Source organism: Erythrolamprus reginae, chromosome 2 (assembly GCF_031021105.1).
Source record: "Erythrolamprus reginae isolate rEryReg1 chromosome 2, rEryReg1.hap1, whole genome shotgun sequence".
Taxonomy (NCBI): domain Eukaryota; kingdom Metazoa; phylum Chordata; class Lepidosauria; order Squamata; family Dipsadidae; genus Erythrolamprus; species Erythrolamprus reginae.
The window spans coordinates 200,885,205-200,899,263 of NC_091951.1; the positions used below are offsets into that span (position 1 = coordinate 200,885,205).

General features: G+C 43.5%; 1 protein-coding gene across 2 annotated transcripts; it reads left to right on the top strand.

The window, feature by feature from the left end:
- The first annotated feature begins 55 nt into the window (after positions 1 to 55).
- On the top strand, positions 56 to 12,982 carry WDR45 (WD repeat domain 45). 2 transcript variants are annotated; one of them, XM_070741211.1, is made up of 12 exons: positions 133 to 203; positions 448 to 626; positions 831 to 931; positions 1,253 to 1,327; positions 1,427 to 1,531; positions 1,721 to 1,826; positions 3,550 to 3,644; positions 4,295 to 4,374; positions 7,641 to 7,849; positions 11,522 to 11,623; positions 11,716 to 11,861; positions 12,263 to 12,982. In XM_070741211.1, the coding sequence occupies exons 3-12, from the start codon at positions 883 to 885 to the stop codon at positions 12,370 to 12,372; spliced, it is 1,077 nt and encodes a 358-aa protein (XP_070597312.1). In that variant the 5' UTR covers positions 133 to 203; positions 448 to 626; positions 831 to 882; the 3' UTR covers positions 12,373 to 12,982. The 2 variants fall into 2 exon arrangements, with proteins under 2 accessions (XP_070597311.1, XP_070597312.1); XM_070741210.1 differs by lacking the exon at positions 448 to 626 and having other exon boundaries at positions 56 to 203.
- The last annotated feature ends 1,077 nt before the right edge of the window (positions 12,983 to 14,059 follow it).

A 14,059-nucleotide genomic window follows, 5' to 3' on the forward strand; every position in this document is an offset into this window, starting at 1 on the left:
CTAGCGGGAGAGAGCGAGCCCCGTATGTTCACAGCCCGGGGCTCCCGGCCAGTTTCCAACATGGCCGTCGAGACTTTAGTACTTCCTTGCCTACGTGAGCGCTCTGTGCCTCGTCTCTGTGGTCTAAACGGAAGTAGCTTCGGGCTGCTTGCTGTTGTTTATCACACGGACAGCTGATGTCGATGTAAATAAAGTGAGGAAAGGTGAGGAATCTTCCAAGTGAAGCATAGGAAGGAAGGGGGGGCAAACTTCAGGCGGTCCTCTTCAGATTTTTAGGAAAGGAACCGAAGTGGCAGGTTTATGGATCTCCCCTATTAGAACAGACTGGGTTGAAGGATTTGTGGAGGAGGGGAGGATCGGTTAGCGCTGTAACTTTGCCATATGAACACTTTGCATGAGAAAATGACGTGGTGACTGTGGGGTTGGATAAGATCAGCTTCTTATTAGGAGACGGAATCGGTTTATTGCTGATGGGCTATCAAAGAGATCCTCAAGAGAACAAACCTTGGAGTCATCCCAAGAAGAAAGAAGGACAAAGGGGTTGGATAACTGAAGGGACTGAGGTTACATCAAACAAACAAGCAGGGATGGAAGTTCTTAAATGGAGACAGATGTGAATGGCAAAGGTATCTTTTGTGCAACCTGCTGCCCTTATGGTGTGGTTTCTTTGGCTGAGATGACAACATAGGCAGGGAAGCTTCTAACATTCTTAGGACCTACTAAAAACATATCATCTGGGCTCTCTGTCCTTCCACTGGCATCATATCTCTGTGTTGATTTTGTCTTTTCTTTTTGCACCATGATGGGTTCTTTATTGGCTAACGGAAAAGAACGAAGAATATTGTGTGCCTGCCTCAACTGAGGCTGTCCCATCAAGCTCTTATGGCTCAGCAACGTGGAGTCAATAGCTTGCGCTTCAACCAAGATCAAAGTAAGTTATTGAATTCTACTGAATGTGTTCCCCAGGAGATGTAGCACTCTTTTATTAGAGGGCTGTAACTGAGTCATAGGCCCTTCAAAATAAGAGTTTTGAGTTGTTTTCAGATCATAATGTGAGCTGAAATCCCTGCATTTGAGAATAGCCATGTTGATAGAAATATACCTCTTTTTGCTAGGAAATGTATTTTTTATTTCAGGGATTCTTGGGCTGGTAGTCTAATATCACTAGTAGATTATGGGTTTTCATTTTGGTTCCAGTGAGTCATGATGTTCCCAATATACCATAAAGTTGTTCTATGCTCTCTCATAATAGGTTGTTTCTGCTGTGCTATGGAGACGGGTGTTCGGATCTATAATGTGGAACCTCTTATGGAGAAGGGCCACCTTGGTAAGGAGCAAAGAGGGGCTAAAATGTAGAACTGTGGAATATATCTATTCCTGTGCAGTGAGTCCTACAAAAGTACTTGTTTGTTTGTTTTTTCACTAGATCATGAACAGGTGGGCAGCATAGGGCTGGTTGAAATGCTGCACCGATCTAATCTCCTTGCTATTGTAGGAGGAGGTGGCAACCCTAAATTCTCTGAGATCTCAGGTAGGTATTCTCAAGGGAAGAAGTGGAATAAAAGCAAAGGAACCATGAGTTGTAAATTTCAGCTATAACAGTGATACAGAGACAAGCAAATATAATCTCTGATTCTTCCCTAACAGAGATGTATCTTCTCCCTGTTTCTATATGTCCTTGTTGATTTGTGTCTTCTGTGTCCTCATGCTTCCATTGTAGTCTTGATCTGGGATGATTCTCGTGAAGGGAAGGAAGGCAAAGACAAATTAGTTTTGGAGTTCACCTTCACCAAACCAGCATTGGCTGTTCGCATGAGACATGATAAGTATGTTTGGAGTTCATTTACTTTTTACTGAGTCCAGAACATGGGTAGGATGCTATATCATTCTGAAATTATCTGAATTTGATTGCCACAATGCATACCTCTTGTTACAACATTATATTTAAAGTCCAGTTATATCCATGCAATTTGTTTACAATAAAGTCTGTACTGTACTAGCATCATTGCTTGAAGCAGAAAAAAAGTAATTAGAATATTTGAATGTGTACAAATGTACAGTATATTCATGTATCAAAGATTGTCATATTGACCCGCTAGTTTGAAACAAATATAAGGTTGTAAAGATATACAATTTTAATTTAATATTTTATCTTGTTTTTACTCTGCTATAAGCTGCCTAATGCCTCTAGGCAAAATGGGTGGCATGTAGATGTAATAAATAAATAAAAATGTCCCTGTAGCAATATTCCCTAATACATTTGTATAATACTAGAACGGTGGTGTAGAAGAAGTAACAGCAGACCTTGGGACAGAGTCAAAAGAGGAATCAGCCTAGAACAGTGATGGCGAACCTATGGCACAGGTGGCACGAAGAGCCATACCTACTGGCACGTGAGCTGTTGCCTAGCTTACCTCCAATATGCTTGTGTGCCAGCCAGCTGATTTTTGGCTCACACAGAGCCTCTGGGAGGGTGTTTTTGGCTTACAGAGAGCCTCTGGGGAGCTGGGGGAGGGTAAAAATGTCTCCTCCATCTCCAGGGAAGCCTTTGGAGCCTGTGGAGGGCAAAACACGAGCCTACTGGGTCTACCAAAAGTTGGGAAACAGGCCATTTCTGGCCTCCAGAGGGCCTCTGGGGGGCAGGGGAAGCTGTTTTCCCGCTCCCCAGGCATTGAATTATGGGTGTGGGCATTCACACATACCCAATAGTGTGCCCCCATGCTCTTTCGGCGCCCAATGGAAAAAAGGTTTGCCATCACTGGCCTAGAATCTCTATGTAGCCACACAACAGCCCCCATCCTTGAATTCTCCTAGCCCCTGTGCTTCTTCCACCTGGCTGAGGTACCCCATGTTCCTTACCTTATTGCACTATGTCTCTGATCTGCTTGGATTTTGGCAGACAAGATATTCAGCTCTTGAGCACAGAGACTTGTGTCTTTGCTCAAGGACTGAAAATCCAAGCAGAGTGAAGGGGAAGTGTAGTAAGGTAAGGAGCATGAGCCTCATGTGAGTAGGGGAGGCCCTGGAAGGCTTAGCACAGGTTGGAGATGGTGATGATGCAGACAAGCTTGCTCTGGAGCTGAAAATCCTCCCTGCCAAAATTCAAGCAGAGTGGAGGAGCCGGAGGTATCTCAAGAGGGTGGGGAATATCTGGGAGGGCTTGTCAGAGTCTGCGTGCAAGTTATTGGGATGCTGTGGGCAAGTCTCTCTGCTCCACAGCTGAAAATCCTACCTACCAAAATCCAAGTAGGATTATCAACCTCTGAGCAGAGGCTCTTGTCTGCAGCACCTGCAACCTGACTCACACATATCCCATGTTGGGCTTGCCTACCCCTCTCAGGTATTCTGTGCTCCTTACCTGGGATTTCATCTGTTCCTTGACCCGTGAGATTAATAACCACAGGGAAGTCCCTTGATTGCAGTCTTGTGACATCTCGCTTAACAACTGGTTTGCTCAATGACCAGGTTTCCAGTCCCAATTGCAGTTGTAGGTCAAAAGCTACCTGCATTCCTGTATTATAATTGCATGCTCCTGTATTATCTTTGCAGAATAATAATTGTGCAGCGGAATCGAATCTATGTCTATTCCTTCCCCGACAACCCCACTAAGCTCTTTGAGTTTGACACCAGGGACAACCCGAAAGGTAAAATGAACCTCCTCGCTCAGTGATTTATTTATTTATTTATTAGATTTGTATGCCGCCCCTCTCCGTAGACTCGGGGCAGCTCACAACAATAATAAAACAATGTACAACAAATCTAATATTAAAAGTAAGTAAAAACCCCTTATTTAAAAAGCAAAACATACACACAAACATACCATGCATAAACTATATAGGCCTGGGGGAGATGACTCAATTCCCCCATGCCTGACGGCAGAGGTGGGTTTTAAGCCACCCCAAGTCTACGGAGAGGGGCGGCATACAAATCAAATCAAACAAACAAATAAAATAAGGAGTTTACGAAAGGCAAGGAGGGTGGGGGCAATCCTAATCTCTGGGGGGAGCTGGTTCCAGAGGGTCGGGGCCGCCACAGAGAAGGCTCTTCCCCTGGGTCCCACCAGACGACATTGTTTAGTCAACAGGACCTGGAGAAGGCCAACTCTGTGGGACCTAACTGGTCGATGGGATTCGTGTGGCAGAAGGCGGTCCCGGAGATATTCTGGTCCGATTCCCTCATTTTCCTCCTGTTCTCTTTTACTTGAAAAAAGTGAAGTGCCCACTGCTCCTTCATATTTCATCAATGTCCAACTCTGACAGTCCAACTCTGTTTTTTTGTCTATCTCTCACCTCAGGGCTTTGTGATCTTTGTCCCAGTTTGGAAAAGCAGCTCCTGGTTTTCCCTGGACATAAATGTGGTAGCTTACAGCTTGTGGTGAGTATTATGTGATAAGGGTTAAGATAGAAAATCTTAATAAATTTTTACCATGGCCAATACCAAACCAGACAATTTAATCTCATGTAAGCTAGGAGAAAATGACAATATTTCTTCATAGGCAGGTAATAATCACATTTTATTCCAAAATACCATATTTTTCAGAGTATAAGATGCACCTTTCCCCCACTTAAAAGAGGCTGAATTTTTTTTAAAAATTGGTATAAAATTAATGACTGACTAAGGGAAATTACAAAACATGGTTTTTAAAAAAACATATTCATGTTAGGTTAGCTTAGAATGGCTTAGTCATGTTTACTCCAGATCCAGGATTGCAGTACACACACTCAGACAGGGCAGCCTCTCTAAGCCCCTCCTTTATTATTAGGCTTGTTCTTCTAGTATTGTTGAGACTTTCACTAAAAACAACAAGAAGCTTGAGTCTCCTAGGTTGCCTTCCCAGACATTTCATAACCAGTTTCAACTTGATTGTCAGATGGGCTCTTTTGCTTTCATTCTGCATGGGAAATATTAGAAGTTGCAACGATTTAGATCAGAGGTCCCCAACCGCCGGTCCGCGGACCGGGACCGGGCCGTTGGGGTTTTCCAGCCGGTCCGCGGCGTCGGAGACCCAAAGCCCATGTGGAGGAAGACGGAGCCAAGCGGGGCCACCCGGAGACCTTTTCCCGTCTTCTTCTCCTCGCTCGCTCCCCTCATAGCCAGCAGCCCCGCTCGCGGGGGGATGCCCGTTCGTAGCTACCAGCCCGCCAAGCGTCGAGGGGGCTTCCGAGGCTGAAGGGAAGAGCCGGAATGCCCTTCCCGGGTTTAAATTGCTTGCTGTTGGGGAAAACGGAGGAGGCGGCGGCGGCGGTGGGGCGCGATCGCCTACTTTCTGGAGCGAGGAGAAAAGAACCGCCGCCTCCTCCGTTTTCCCCAACAGCAAGCAATCTAAACCCGGGAAGGGCATTCCGGCTCTTCCCTTCAGCCTCGGAAGCCCCCTCGACGCTTGGCGGGCTGGTAGCTACGAACGGGCATCCCCCCGCGAGCGGGGCTGCTGGCTGTGAGGGGAGCGAGCGAGGAGAAGAAGACGGGAAAAGGTCTCCGGGTGGCCCCGCTTGGCTCCGTCTCCCTCCACACAGGATGGGCTTTGGGTCTCCGACGCCCTCGCCCGTTCCCTCAGGAGCGATGAGTGGGACGTCTTCTTCTCCTCGCTCGCTCCCCTCATAACCATCCCTCCAGCGTCGAGGGGGCTTCTGAGGCTGAAGGGAAGCGCCGGAATGCCCTTCCCGCGTTTAGATTGCTTGCCGTTGGGGGAAACGGAGGAGGCGGCGGCGGTGGGGCGCGATCGCCAAGTTTCTGGAGCAGATAGGCTTTGAGTTTTTGGCTGGGGGGGGAGAAGTAGGACCTTCCTAAGTTCCCCCCCCAGTCAAAATCACAAAGCCAGGCAGCCCCCAGCCGCCAAAGGAGCCTCCTCATTCTCCCTGCCCTGTGGAGAAGTGTGGAGGGCTGCGTCACTAAGCTCCACCCCTCCATAACCCCACCCCCATATGACCAAAGCCCCCCCCACCGGGCCGTAGAAAACTCGTCTAACTTAAAGCCGGTCCCTGGTGCTAAAAAGGTTGGGGACCTCTGATTTAGATCATACTTTGGGGGGGTGGGGGGCAGTGTTCCCTTTAATTTTTTGGGCGGGGTGGGCGGAAAAGTATAGTGTCTGAGCGGCAGTCCCTTTGGGACTGGGCGGCACAGAAATAATAAACAAACAAATAAATAAATAAATAAACAAATAAATAAATAAATATATAAACAAATAAATAAACAAACAAATTAAAAACCCACCCTGTTTTGCCTCAGAGAATTTCAAAATTAAATACTGTACTGTGTGTCTATAACAGTGAGCTCATAATAGGGCAACTCTATCAATATCAAAATGCCACTTAAATAGTTGAGCTAGTTTCAAAATAGATTTTGATTTTCTTTCTCTCTTCCTTACTCCCATTCTTTTTCTTTCTCTTTTCCTTCCTCTCTTTTTTCTATCTGTTTCTCTCTCTTCCTCTCTCTCTCCTTCCCTCTCACTCTTTCCCTCTCGGCTTCTGGGCAGGTTTGGAAAACTCTGAGTTGATGATGATTTTTAAGTGAGCGATTGCTCACTGCTCAGCTTAGAGGGAACTGTGGTGGGGGGTGTTGAATTTTTTTAAATTAATTTCCCTTACAAATTCCATTTATATACGAATACACACATACCTTAAAGCAGTGTTTCCCAACCTTGGCAACTTGAAGATATCTGGACTTCAACTCCGAGAATTCCCCAGCCAGCATTCGCTGGCTGGGGAACTCTGGGAGTTGAAGTCCAAATATCTTCAAGTTGCCACGGTTGGAAAACACTGCCTTAATGTATATAAAACCATAAATATGCATACATTTTAAATCAACCAATCATAAATCAATTTATTATTTTGCACCAATTTTCAACTCCTATTCTTAAGCAGTCTCCGATTTGCATGATCCTCTTCCTCTTTTCTTGCAGTCTGACTTTAATTTCCCAAATTGATAAAAGGGGTTTTGTGCAAACCAGAATCAGACTCGCCTTCAGAATTTGCTTTTCTATTTTGGGGTTTGCACATGAGCTACGGCTAGTGAGGGATGGTAATTGGCTGCATTACAGCCTCAGTGGTGCAGTGGTTAGAGTGCAGTACTGCAAGCTACTTCTGCTGATCACCGGCTGCCAGCAGTTTCGCATATCGAATCTCAGTAGGATCAAGGTTGACTCAGCCTTCCATCCTTCCAAGGTCGGTAAAATGAGGACCCTGATTGTTGAGGGCAATATGCTTTCTCTCTGTAAACTGCTTAGAAAGGGCTGTAAAGCACTGTGCAGGGGTATATACAGTGGTACCTCGACATACGAGTCTAATTCGTTCCAGATCTGAGCTCGTATGTCGATCAACTCGCATCTCGAACGAATGCCTTTAGACTTTGTTTTTCGCACCGAGATAACTGGAAGCAAGGAATTCTTGCGCCACCTAGTGGAAGCTTGGCTCGTATCCCGAATTTGAGCTCCAGTGTCGAACAGAAATTTTGCTCGCGTCTCGGCTCGTAACTTGGAATATTCGCATGTGGAGCAGCTCGTATTTAGAGGTCCTACTGTAAGTCTAAATGCTATTGCTATTAGGCCAAAGGGAACATGTGGTATGTTTTTGCAAACCGTTCTGTTGATCATCAAAATCAACTCTGGTTTATTGCTCTTAATGATTCATTTGTCCTCCCCTTAGGATCTTTCAAGCACCAAGCCTGGCACCTCGTCTGCCCCATTCACCATCAATGCTCATCAGAGCGAGATTGCCTGTATCTCCCTCAACCAGCAGGGCACTGTTGTGGCCTCGGCCTCAAAGAAAGGGACCCTTATCCGTCTCTTTGACACACAGACCAAGGAGAAGCTAGTAGAGCTCAGGAGAGGGACGGATCCAGCAACTTTGTACTGGTGAGACCTCCCTGTGTCCTCCCATCACACAGGTCCTCCCTCGCAAACTATGCCAAGCTCTGGCTCTTCCTGGGTTAGGCTACTTAGGAGGGCTTCATTGCATCTCAAACCCCATTCCTCCATTGTGCTCTTGAGTCAGTCTCCACCCATGCACCCCAGAGGGCAGGCCTGCAAAACAAGACGGTCACATGGATAAGTTAATCCACCCCACAGAGCAGGTCTGCAAACCTTAACAAAAGGGCCACGTGAATTTTTTTAAAAAATTACTATTATTATTATTAAAAAATATATATAATTTATTAGTTTTATAAAAAGGAAAGGGGGAGAAGGGAGTACAGAATCAAAAAAGGGGGGAAGGGGAAAGGAGAGTACAAGTATGATAAGTTTAAGGTAAAATTTACAGAGAGTTACAGAGGTCCCTTATACTGTATTCCTTAATATACGTACAGTAGTTCTATTCATGTTTCATTCTTAGTTTAAATTCCATTGACCATATTTATTATCTTTACCATATATAACTTAACAAATCTAAGGAGGAGGTGGGGTAGGAAAAGAGATTGTCTGCTTCAATAGCAGACATTGAATTTAATGACTTGTCGTTCTTATTAAGCGGTGAAAAATAGGAAATGAGAGTAGTAAAGTATATAAGAATTGAAATTAAGATTGAGTTAGTTTATTCCAATAATTTTATGGGTATATCAGTAGAATTGAACTCAGACAGCTTTTGGATTACTGTACTGTACTTCGTATTCTAGATATCCATTGGTACCATTTCTCCCAGGCCTTATAGAAATCTGATTCTTTTTTATTTCGCAACTCCATCGTCATTTTAGAGAGTTCAGTGCATTCCATAATTTTAGTAATAATATTTGTAGATGTAGGTATGGTATCTTGTTTCCATTGTTGGGCATATGTTATTCTAGCCGCAGTTAATATTTGTGTGATGAAGTATTTGTCTTCTTTTTTAATTGTTTGTCTAAATATGCCTAGTAGGAATAATTCCGGTTTAGCTGTGAATAAATTTTTTAAAATCCTTGTGGGTTACAAAGAAATACCTGGAGTACTGATCAGCCGCTCTGCTGCAAGTGGCAGTGCTGGAGCCAACAGTGGTGAGGCTTGGAAGTGTTCAGTGGTATGCTTTTTGGGGGGGCAGAGGCTGTAAATGTTAAAAAAAACCTGGCAGAAATGAGTGCTGTCGAGAAATAAACAAAATTCTGTTAATCGCAACTGCGGGAGACAAATGAAAGGATAGACAAGGGAATGAGCCGCATTGCTGAATTATTTACAGGTTTGGGGTGAGAAATTGATAGTCTTCTTAATGCTAATGATAGTGTTATTCTCCCTATTCTTGGGGAAAGGGCCCTGTACTACTACAGTAGTCCCTCGCTATACCGCGCTTCACCTACTGCGGCTTCACTTCATCGCGGGTTTTCAAGAAATATTAATGAGAAAAATCATTCGCAGATCTTTGCTGGTTCGCGGGTTTCTGAGGAAGTCAATCGGCAGATTTAAACAGCCCGCGGAACTCGATCGGCAGGTTTTTCAAAAATATATATATCTAAAATTGTAAATACTGTATTTAAATACTGTATCTAAAATAAATACTGTGTGGGAAGGGTTTATAAACACTTAAAACAATGAAAACTTACCAAACAATACAATATAAATACTTAAATAAGTACTATCAGTCGATAAATTCCCCATCGCGGATTTCACCTATCGCGGCCGGGTCTGGAACGTAACACCAGCGATAGGTGAGGGACTACTGTATTCAGACTTCTAATTTAGGCAAATAGCTCACCAGGGGTGGGTGGGGTGGGTGGGATTGCAGCAGAGGCAGATAATGGCACCAAGGAATTGGGATGAATATTAGTAACTTTTGAGGATCCAGTAGTTTTGAATTGAGAAGGTAAGTTCAGAACAAAAGCCCATTATTATAGAGGTCGCTATTCTAGATGGTTTGATTCTGCGCATGGAAAAAGGAACAAAAGGCTTCTCGCTCAAGTTACAAACTTTCCTGCTACTTAAGTTTCAAAATTTGTCTTTTGCCCCAGTACTGGCCAGGAAGATAGGTGAGCCTATTTTTAGAGGGTAATTGATGCAGATATCTGTGCTGCACCAGGCAAGTTCGCTGCTTTTATCATTGTTGTAGGCTTGTTGTTTACCACAGTGATTTATCAAGTGGAAAGCCTGTGCAGATCAAATCAATCAATGCACTATTACTGGAAGTGCAAATACTGCACAAGCCTTTGTTAGAGAGACTGGTTTGTTCTGCTAGCTAAAAAGCAGTACCTCTCTAGTAGTTTGCACGCAAGTAAGGCAACCTGAAGGAAGCTAGCAAACAAAGCAAGTGAAAAAATGCATAGATAGCATGGCAACATTTAAGGAGCTTGGTCCATGTTTAACAACCCTATGAACTCCCATCCCTTGTGGATGTGTTTCTGAGAGGTTTCCTCTCAGAAGCTAGTAAAATTGGCAACATCTTGGCCCATTCCAGTAGACCAGAGGTCTTCAAACCTGGCAATTTTCAGACTTTTGGACATCAACTTCCAGAATTCTGGGAGTTGACTGATTGATTGATTTATTTATTGATTGATTCATCAGATTTCTAAGCCGCCTAACTCTTTCCAGACTCTGAAGTCCACAAGTTGCCAAGTTTGGGGACACCTGCAATGGAAGACAGAGCTCTTAACAAGACCATTTTCACTTGTTTGGGAGCATATTTTGTTTTGTTATTGTGCTCTTATTTCACTGTTACATAGTTGCTTTGTGAATTGTTTTCTACTATGTAAACTACCAAGATTTTAATTGATTGTGATGGGGCATCTTCATAATGATGTCCATAAGTCCTATTCCCTGTTGTCTATATTCCTGTTCAGTTTGAGGATTTTGCAGATTTTGATTTGGAAAGTGTTTATGAATTAGTGGCAGGGCCTGATTTATAGGTAGAAGGAAGAGGAGACCAACCACAGGACGTTTCTATGAGTCCAGATTCAAGTGAAGGAGAAACAGATATTAGATGGGTAAATCCTTCTTTCATATGATTGCAGAGGTGAAGGGAGCAAGTGTCAGGGAAGAAATATTAAGGAGAGGAACGGGTTAATTAATTAAGTAATTAATTCATCACGTCCGGGTGTCAGCGGAAGAGAAGGGTAGAGTTCTCAATCTGTTATTAAGAAATATGGAGGTGTCTTTCATCGGCTCTGAAAGTAAGCTTTGCTTTAATTGCAGTTTTTATTACCCTGGGCTTACGCTGCCTAGCCATAAATCTTAGAATGACTTGTAGAATACTTTGATGATTTTGATGTTGCCTTGACTAATAAAGACTGAGATAAGAGAGTGTTGCATACCGAGATGATGCAGTGTGTAACAGAAGGAAGAAAAGTAAAGATGATGTTTTTGTTTTACAAATCTCTGCATTTAGCAGGCCTTTATTCCAATTAACAGTGGCCTTAGCCGGAGATCAGAACACTCCCTAGCCAGGAAAGCTAGGGATTATGGGAGTTGCATTCCCAATATTTCTGGAAAGAGGTGGCTCGGTCAAGGAATATTTTCCCAGGGTCCTCTTCAGGAGTAATATACAGATTACTGAAAATGAGGCATTTGTTATAGAGAGACAATCACAGGAAGAAACCTTGAATTTGTGAGATGAAACCCCTTTCTTCCCCACAGCATTAACTTCAGCCACGACTCTTCATTTCTCTGTGCGTCCAGTGACAAAGGGACTGTCCATATCTTTGCCTTGAAAGACACCCGATTAAACCGCCGCTCAGCGTAGGTAGCGGGGATGGGGGGCAGGGACGATGGGTATGAAAGATGGTCGTCAGTAGTACCTTAATCCCATTCTTTCTCCTCCTCTCTTGCAGATTGGCCCGTGTGGGAAAAGTTGGCCCCATGATAGGCCAGTATGTAGATTCTCAGTGGAGCTTGGCCAGCTTCACCGTGCCAGCGGAGTCCGCCTGCATCTGCGCTTTTGGGAGGAACACCTCCAAGAACGTCAATTCAGTCATTGGTGAGTGGCATCAATGACAGGCAATAGATGGGTTGGGCCTCTTGAGGTATGTCACATACAGCCTTGACCCAAGGCCAGTGCTGCCATTGAATATTTAGGTCAGCGGTAGGGAACGTTGGCTCTTCTACGACTTGTGGACTTCAACTCCCAGAATTCCTGAGCCAGTCATGCTAGCTCAGGAATTCTGGGAGTTGAAGTCCACATGTCATAGAGGAGCCAATGTTCCCTACCCCTGATTTAGGTTAGGGACCTCCTCCCTCCCTCTCCTGTTTTAGTTTCTTTATATTTATTAGTGGCATCGTTATAGATTCTCTGCCACACGATCTCTTCATGCATCAAGTTCTCTGGAATCCCATTCTTGATCTCTCACCCACATTCCGTTTCGTTTCCTACTCTTACAGCTATCTGTGTGGATGGTACTTTCCATAAGTATGTCTTCACTCCCGATGGAAATTGCAACCGCGAGGCCTTTGATGTCTACTTGGATATATGCGACGACGATGACTTTTGAGTGTATCTTTATTCCCGTTGTTCAGGCAAAAAGCATGTGAGGCTGAAGCATTGAAATCCAGTGTTACACAAGTGGCAATGGGAGTTTCCTTTCCTCTCCACCTTTTGCCCCCCCCCCCTATGTTCCAGAAGGTTCCTTTAATATTCCATAACAAATCTGGAGGTTTGTGGGGGGAAGCTGCAGGGAATGGGAATTCTGCTGGCAGAATTCAATATAATTCATCAGATATAATGCAAAGATTTTCAGAGTGCTGAGATGGGAAAAGCTGAAAGCATCTTGCTATAAGATGGAGTACATTCTGGAGAACAGCTGCGTTTTTGCTTTCTCGATGCCACCTTTCCAGAAGTCTGTTTCTTATTGCTGCTTTAGCTCAGCTGCTGTACTCATTTGGAACTGAGAAATACAGACAGCTGTGTTTGGGGAGCCAGAACCTGTCAGATCAATGTATTTCCTATACCCTGGAACCTTAGGAGGCGTGTATCTGGATGTGCCCAACAATGATGGGCATTTGGGGAGGAGGAAAAAACATTTAGAATCAAGAGCAGATGTTTGTTATTTAAATTGATATTCTGTGATCAATAAAGGATGAAGGACATTCTAAAGAACTGAAGTTCTGATGTGAAATCTTACTCATTGTTTCTATGAATGTGGGAAATATCATTTTTTATGTAATCATTATTTGGAGAAGGCCAGATAGCAACCCATCCTCATAGAGGAAAAAGTCTAGAGTGGACTAGATACCTTACTTATTACTTCTACAAGAGCAAGTACAGTAGTTTTAAGAGCAGAAAATGAGATACTTTTGCTCTTCCTGTTCATCTAATTTAAGCTGATAACATCCATATATCATATGAATCGTATGGCTTTAAATGACTTCCCTTTTCTACTAATTGTTTTGAGTGCTGCCTTTCTGATCTCTCTCTAAAACAATATTATTGTATTTAGTTATATAAATACAGTACAGTACTCATAAACACCGTTGTGAATGCCTCACCCTGCCATTCTAATTAAAGCATACTGGCCAGATATTATTATTATTATTATTATTATTATTATTATTATTATTATTATTTAGACTTGTATGCTGCCCTTCTCTGAAGACTCGGGGCAGCATACAAGTCTAATAAATAATAATAATAATAATAATAATAATAATAATAATAATAATAATACTTTGCTGACACAATAAGCTAAGCTACCTGAAAACTTCTCCTTTAATAAAAAAAAAAAAGAATTGAAAAGGGCCAAATAAATGAAAGAGGAAGCAACAAAAGGCATCTCATTTTCTTTCAATTATTTGGCCCATCCCAATTCTTTAAAAAAAATTTGAGCAGTTTTCAGGTATCTCTGCTTATTGTGTCAGCAACGTAGTCACTATAGTTCAGGGGTCTCCAACTTTGGCCACTTAAAACTTGTGGACTTCAACTCCCAGAATTCCTCAGCCAGCAAAGCTTGTGGACTTCAACTCAAAGCTGGCTGAGGAATTCTGGGAGTGGAAGTCCACAAGTCTTAAAGTGGCCAAAGTTGGAGACCCCTGAACTATAGTGACTACGTTGCTGACACAATAAGCAGAGACCCCTGCTATAGTTGCCTGTAGGTCTTTGTAGAAGTCCCCAATGTGTCCTTGGAGGAGCTGTATCTTTGTTTATCGCTATGAGGCAATCAAACCCCCGGGATTTACAAGAAG

Coding starts and splice junctions, on each gene's coding strand:
- WDR45 (XM_070741210.1), top strand. CDS start 883: ATGGCTCAGCAACGTGGAGTCAATAGCTTGCGCTTCAACCAAGATCAA. Junction 1,827..3,549: donor GTTCGCATGAGACATGATAA/GTATGTTTGGAG, acceptor TTATCTTTGCAG/AATAATAATTGTGCAGCGGA. Junction 11,624..11,715: donor CGATTAAACCGCCGCTCAGC/GTAGGTAGCGGG, acceptor CCTCTCTTGCAG/ATTGGCCCGTGTGGGAAAAG.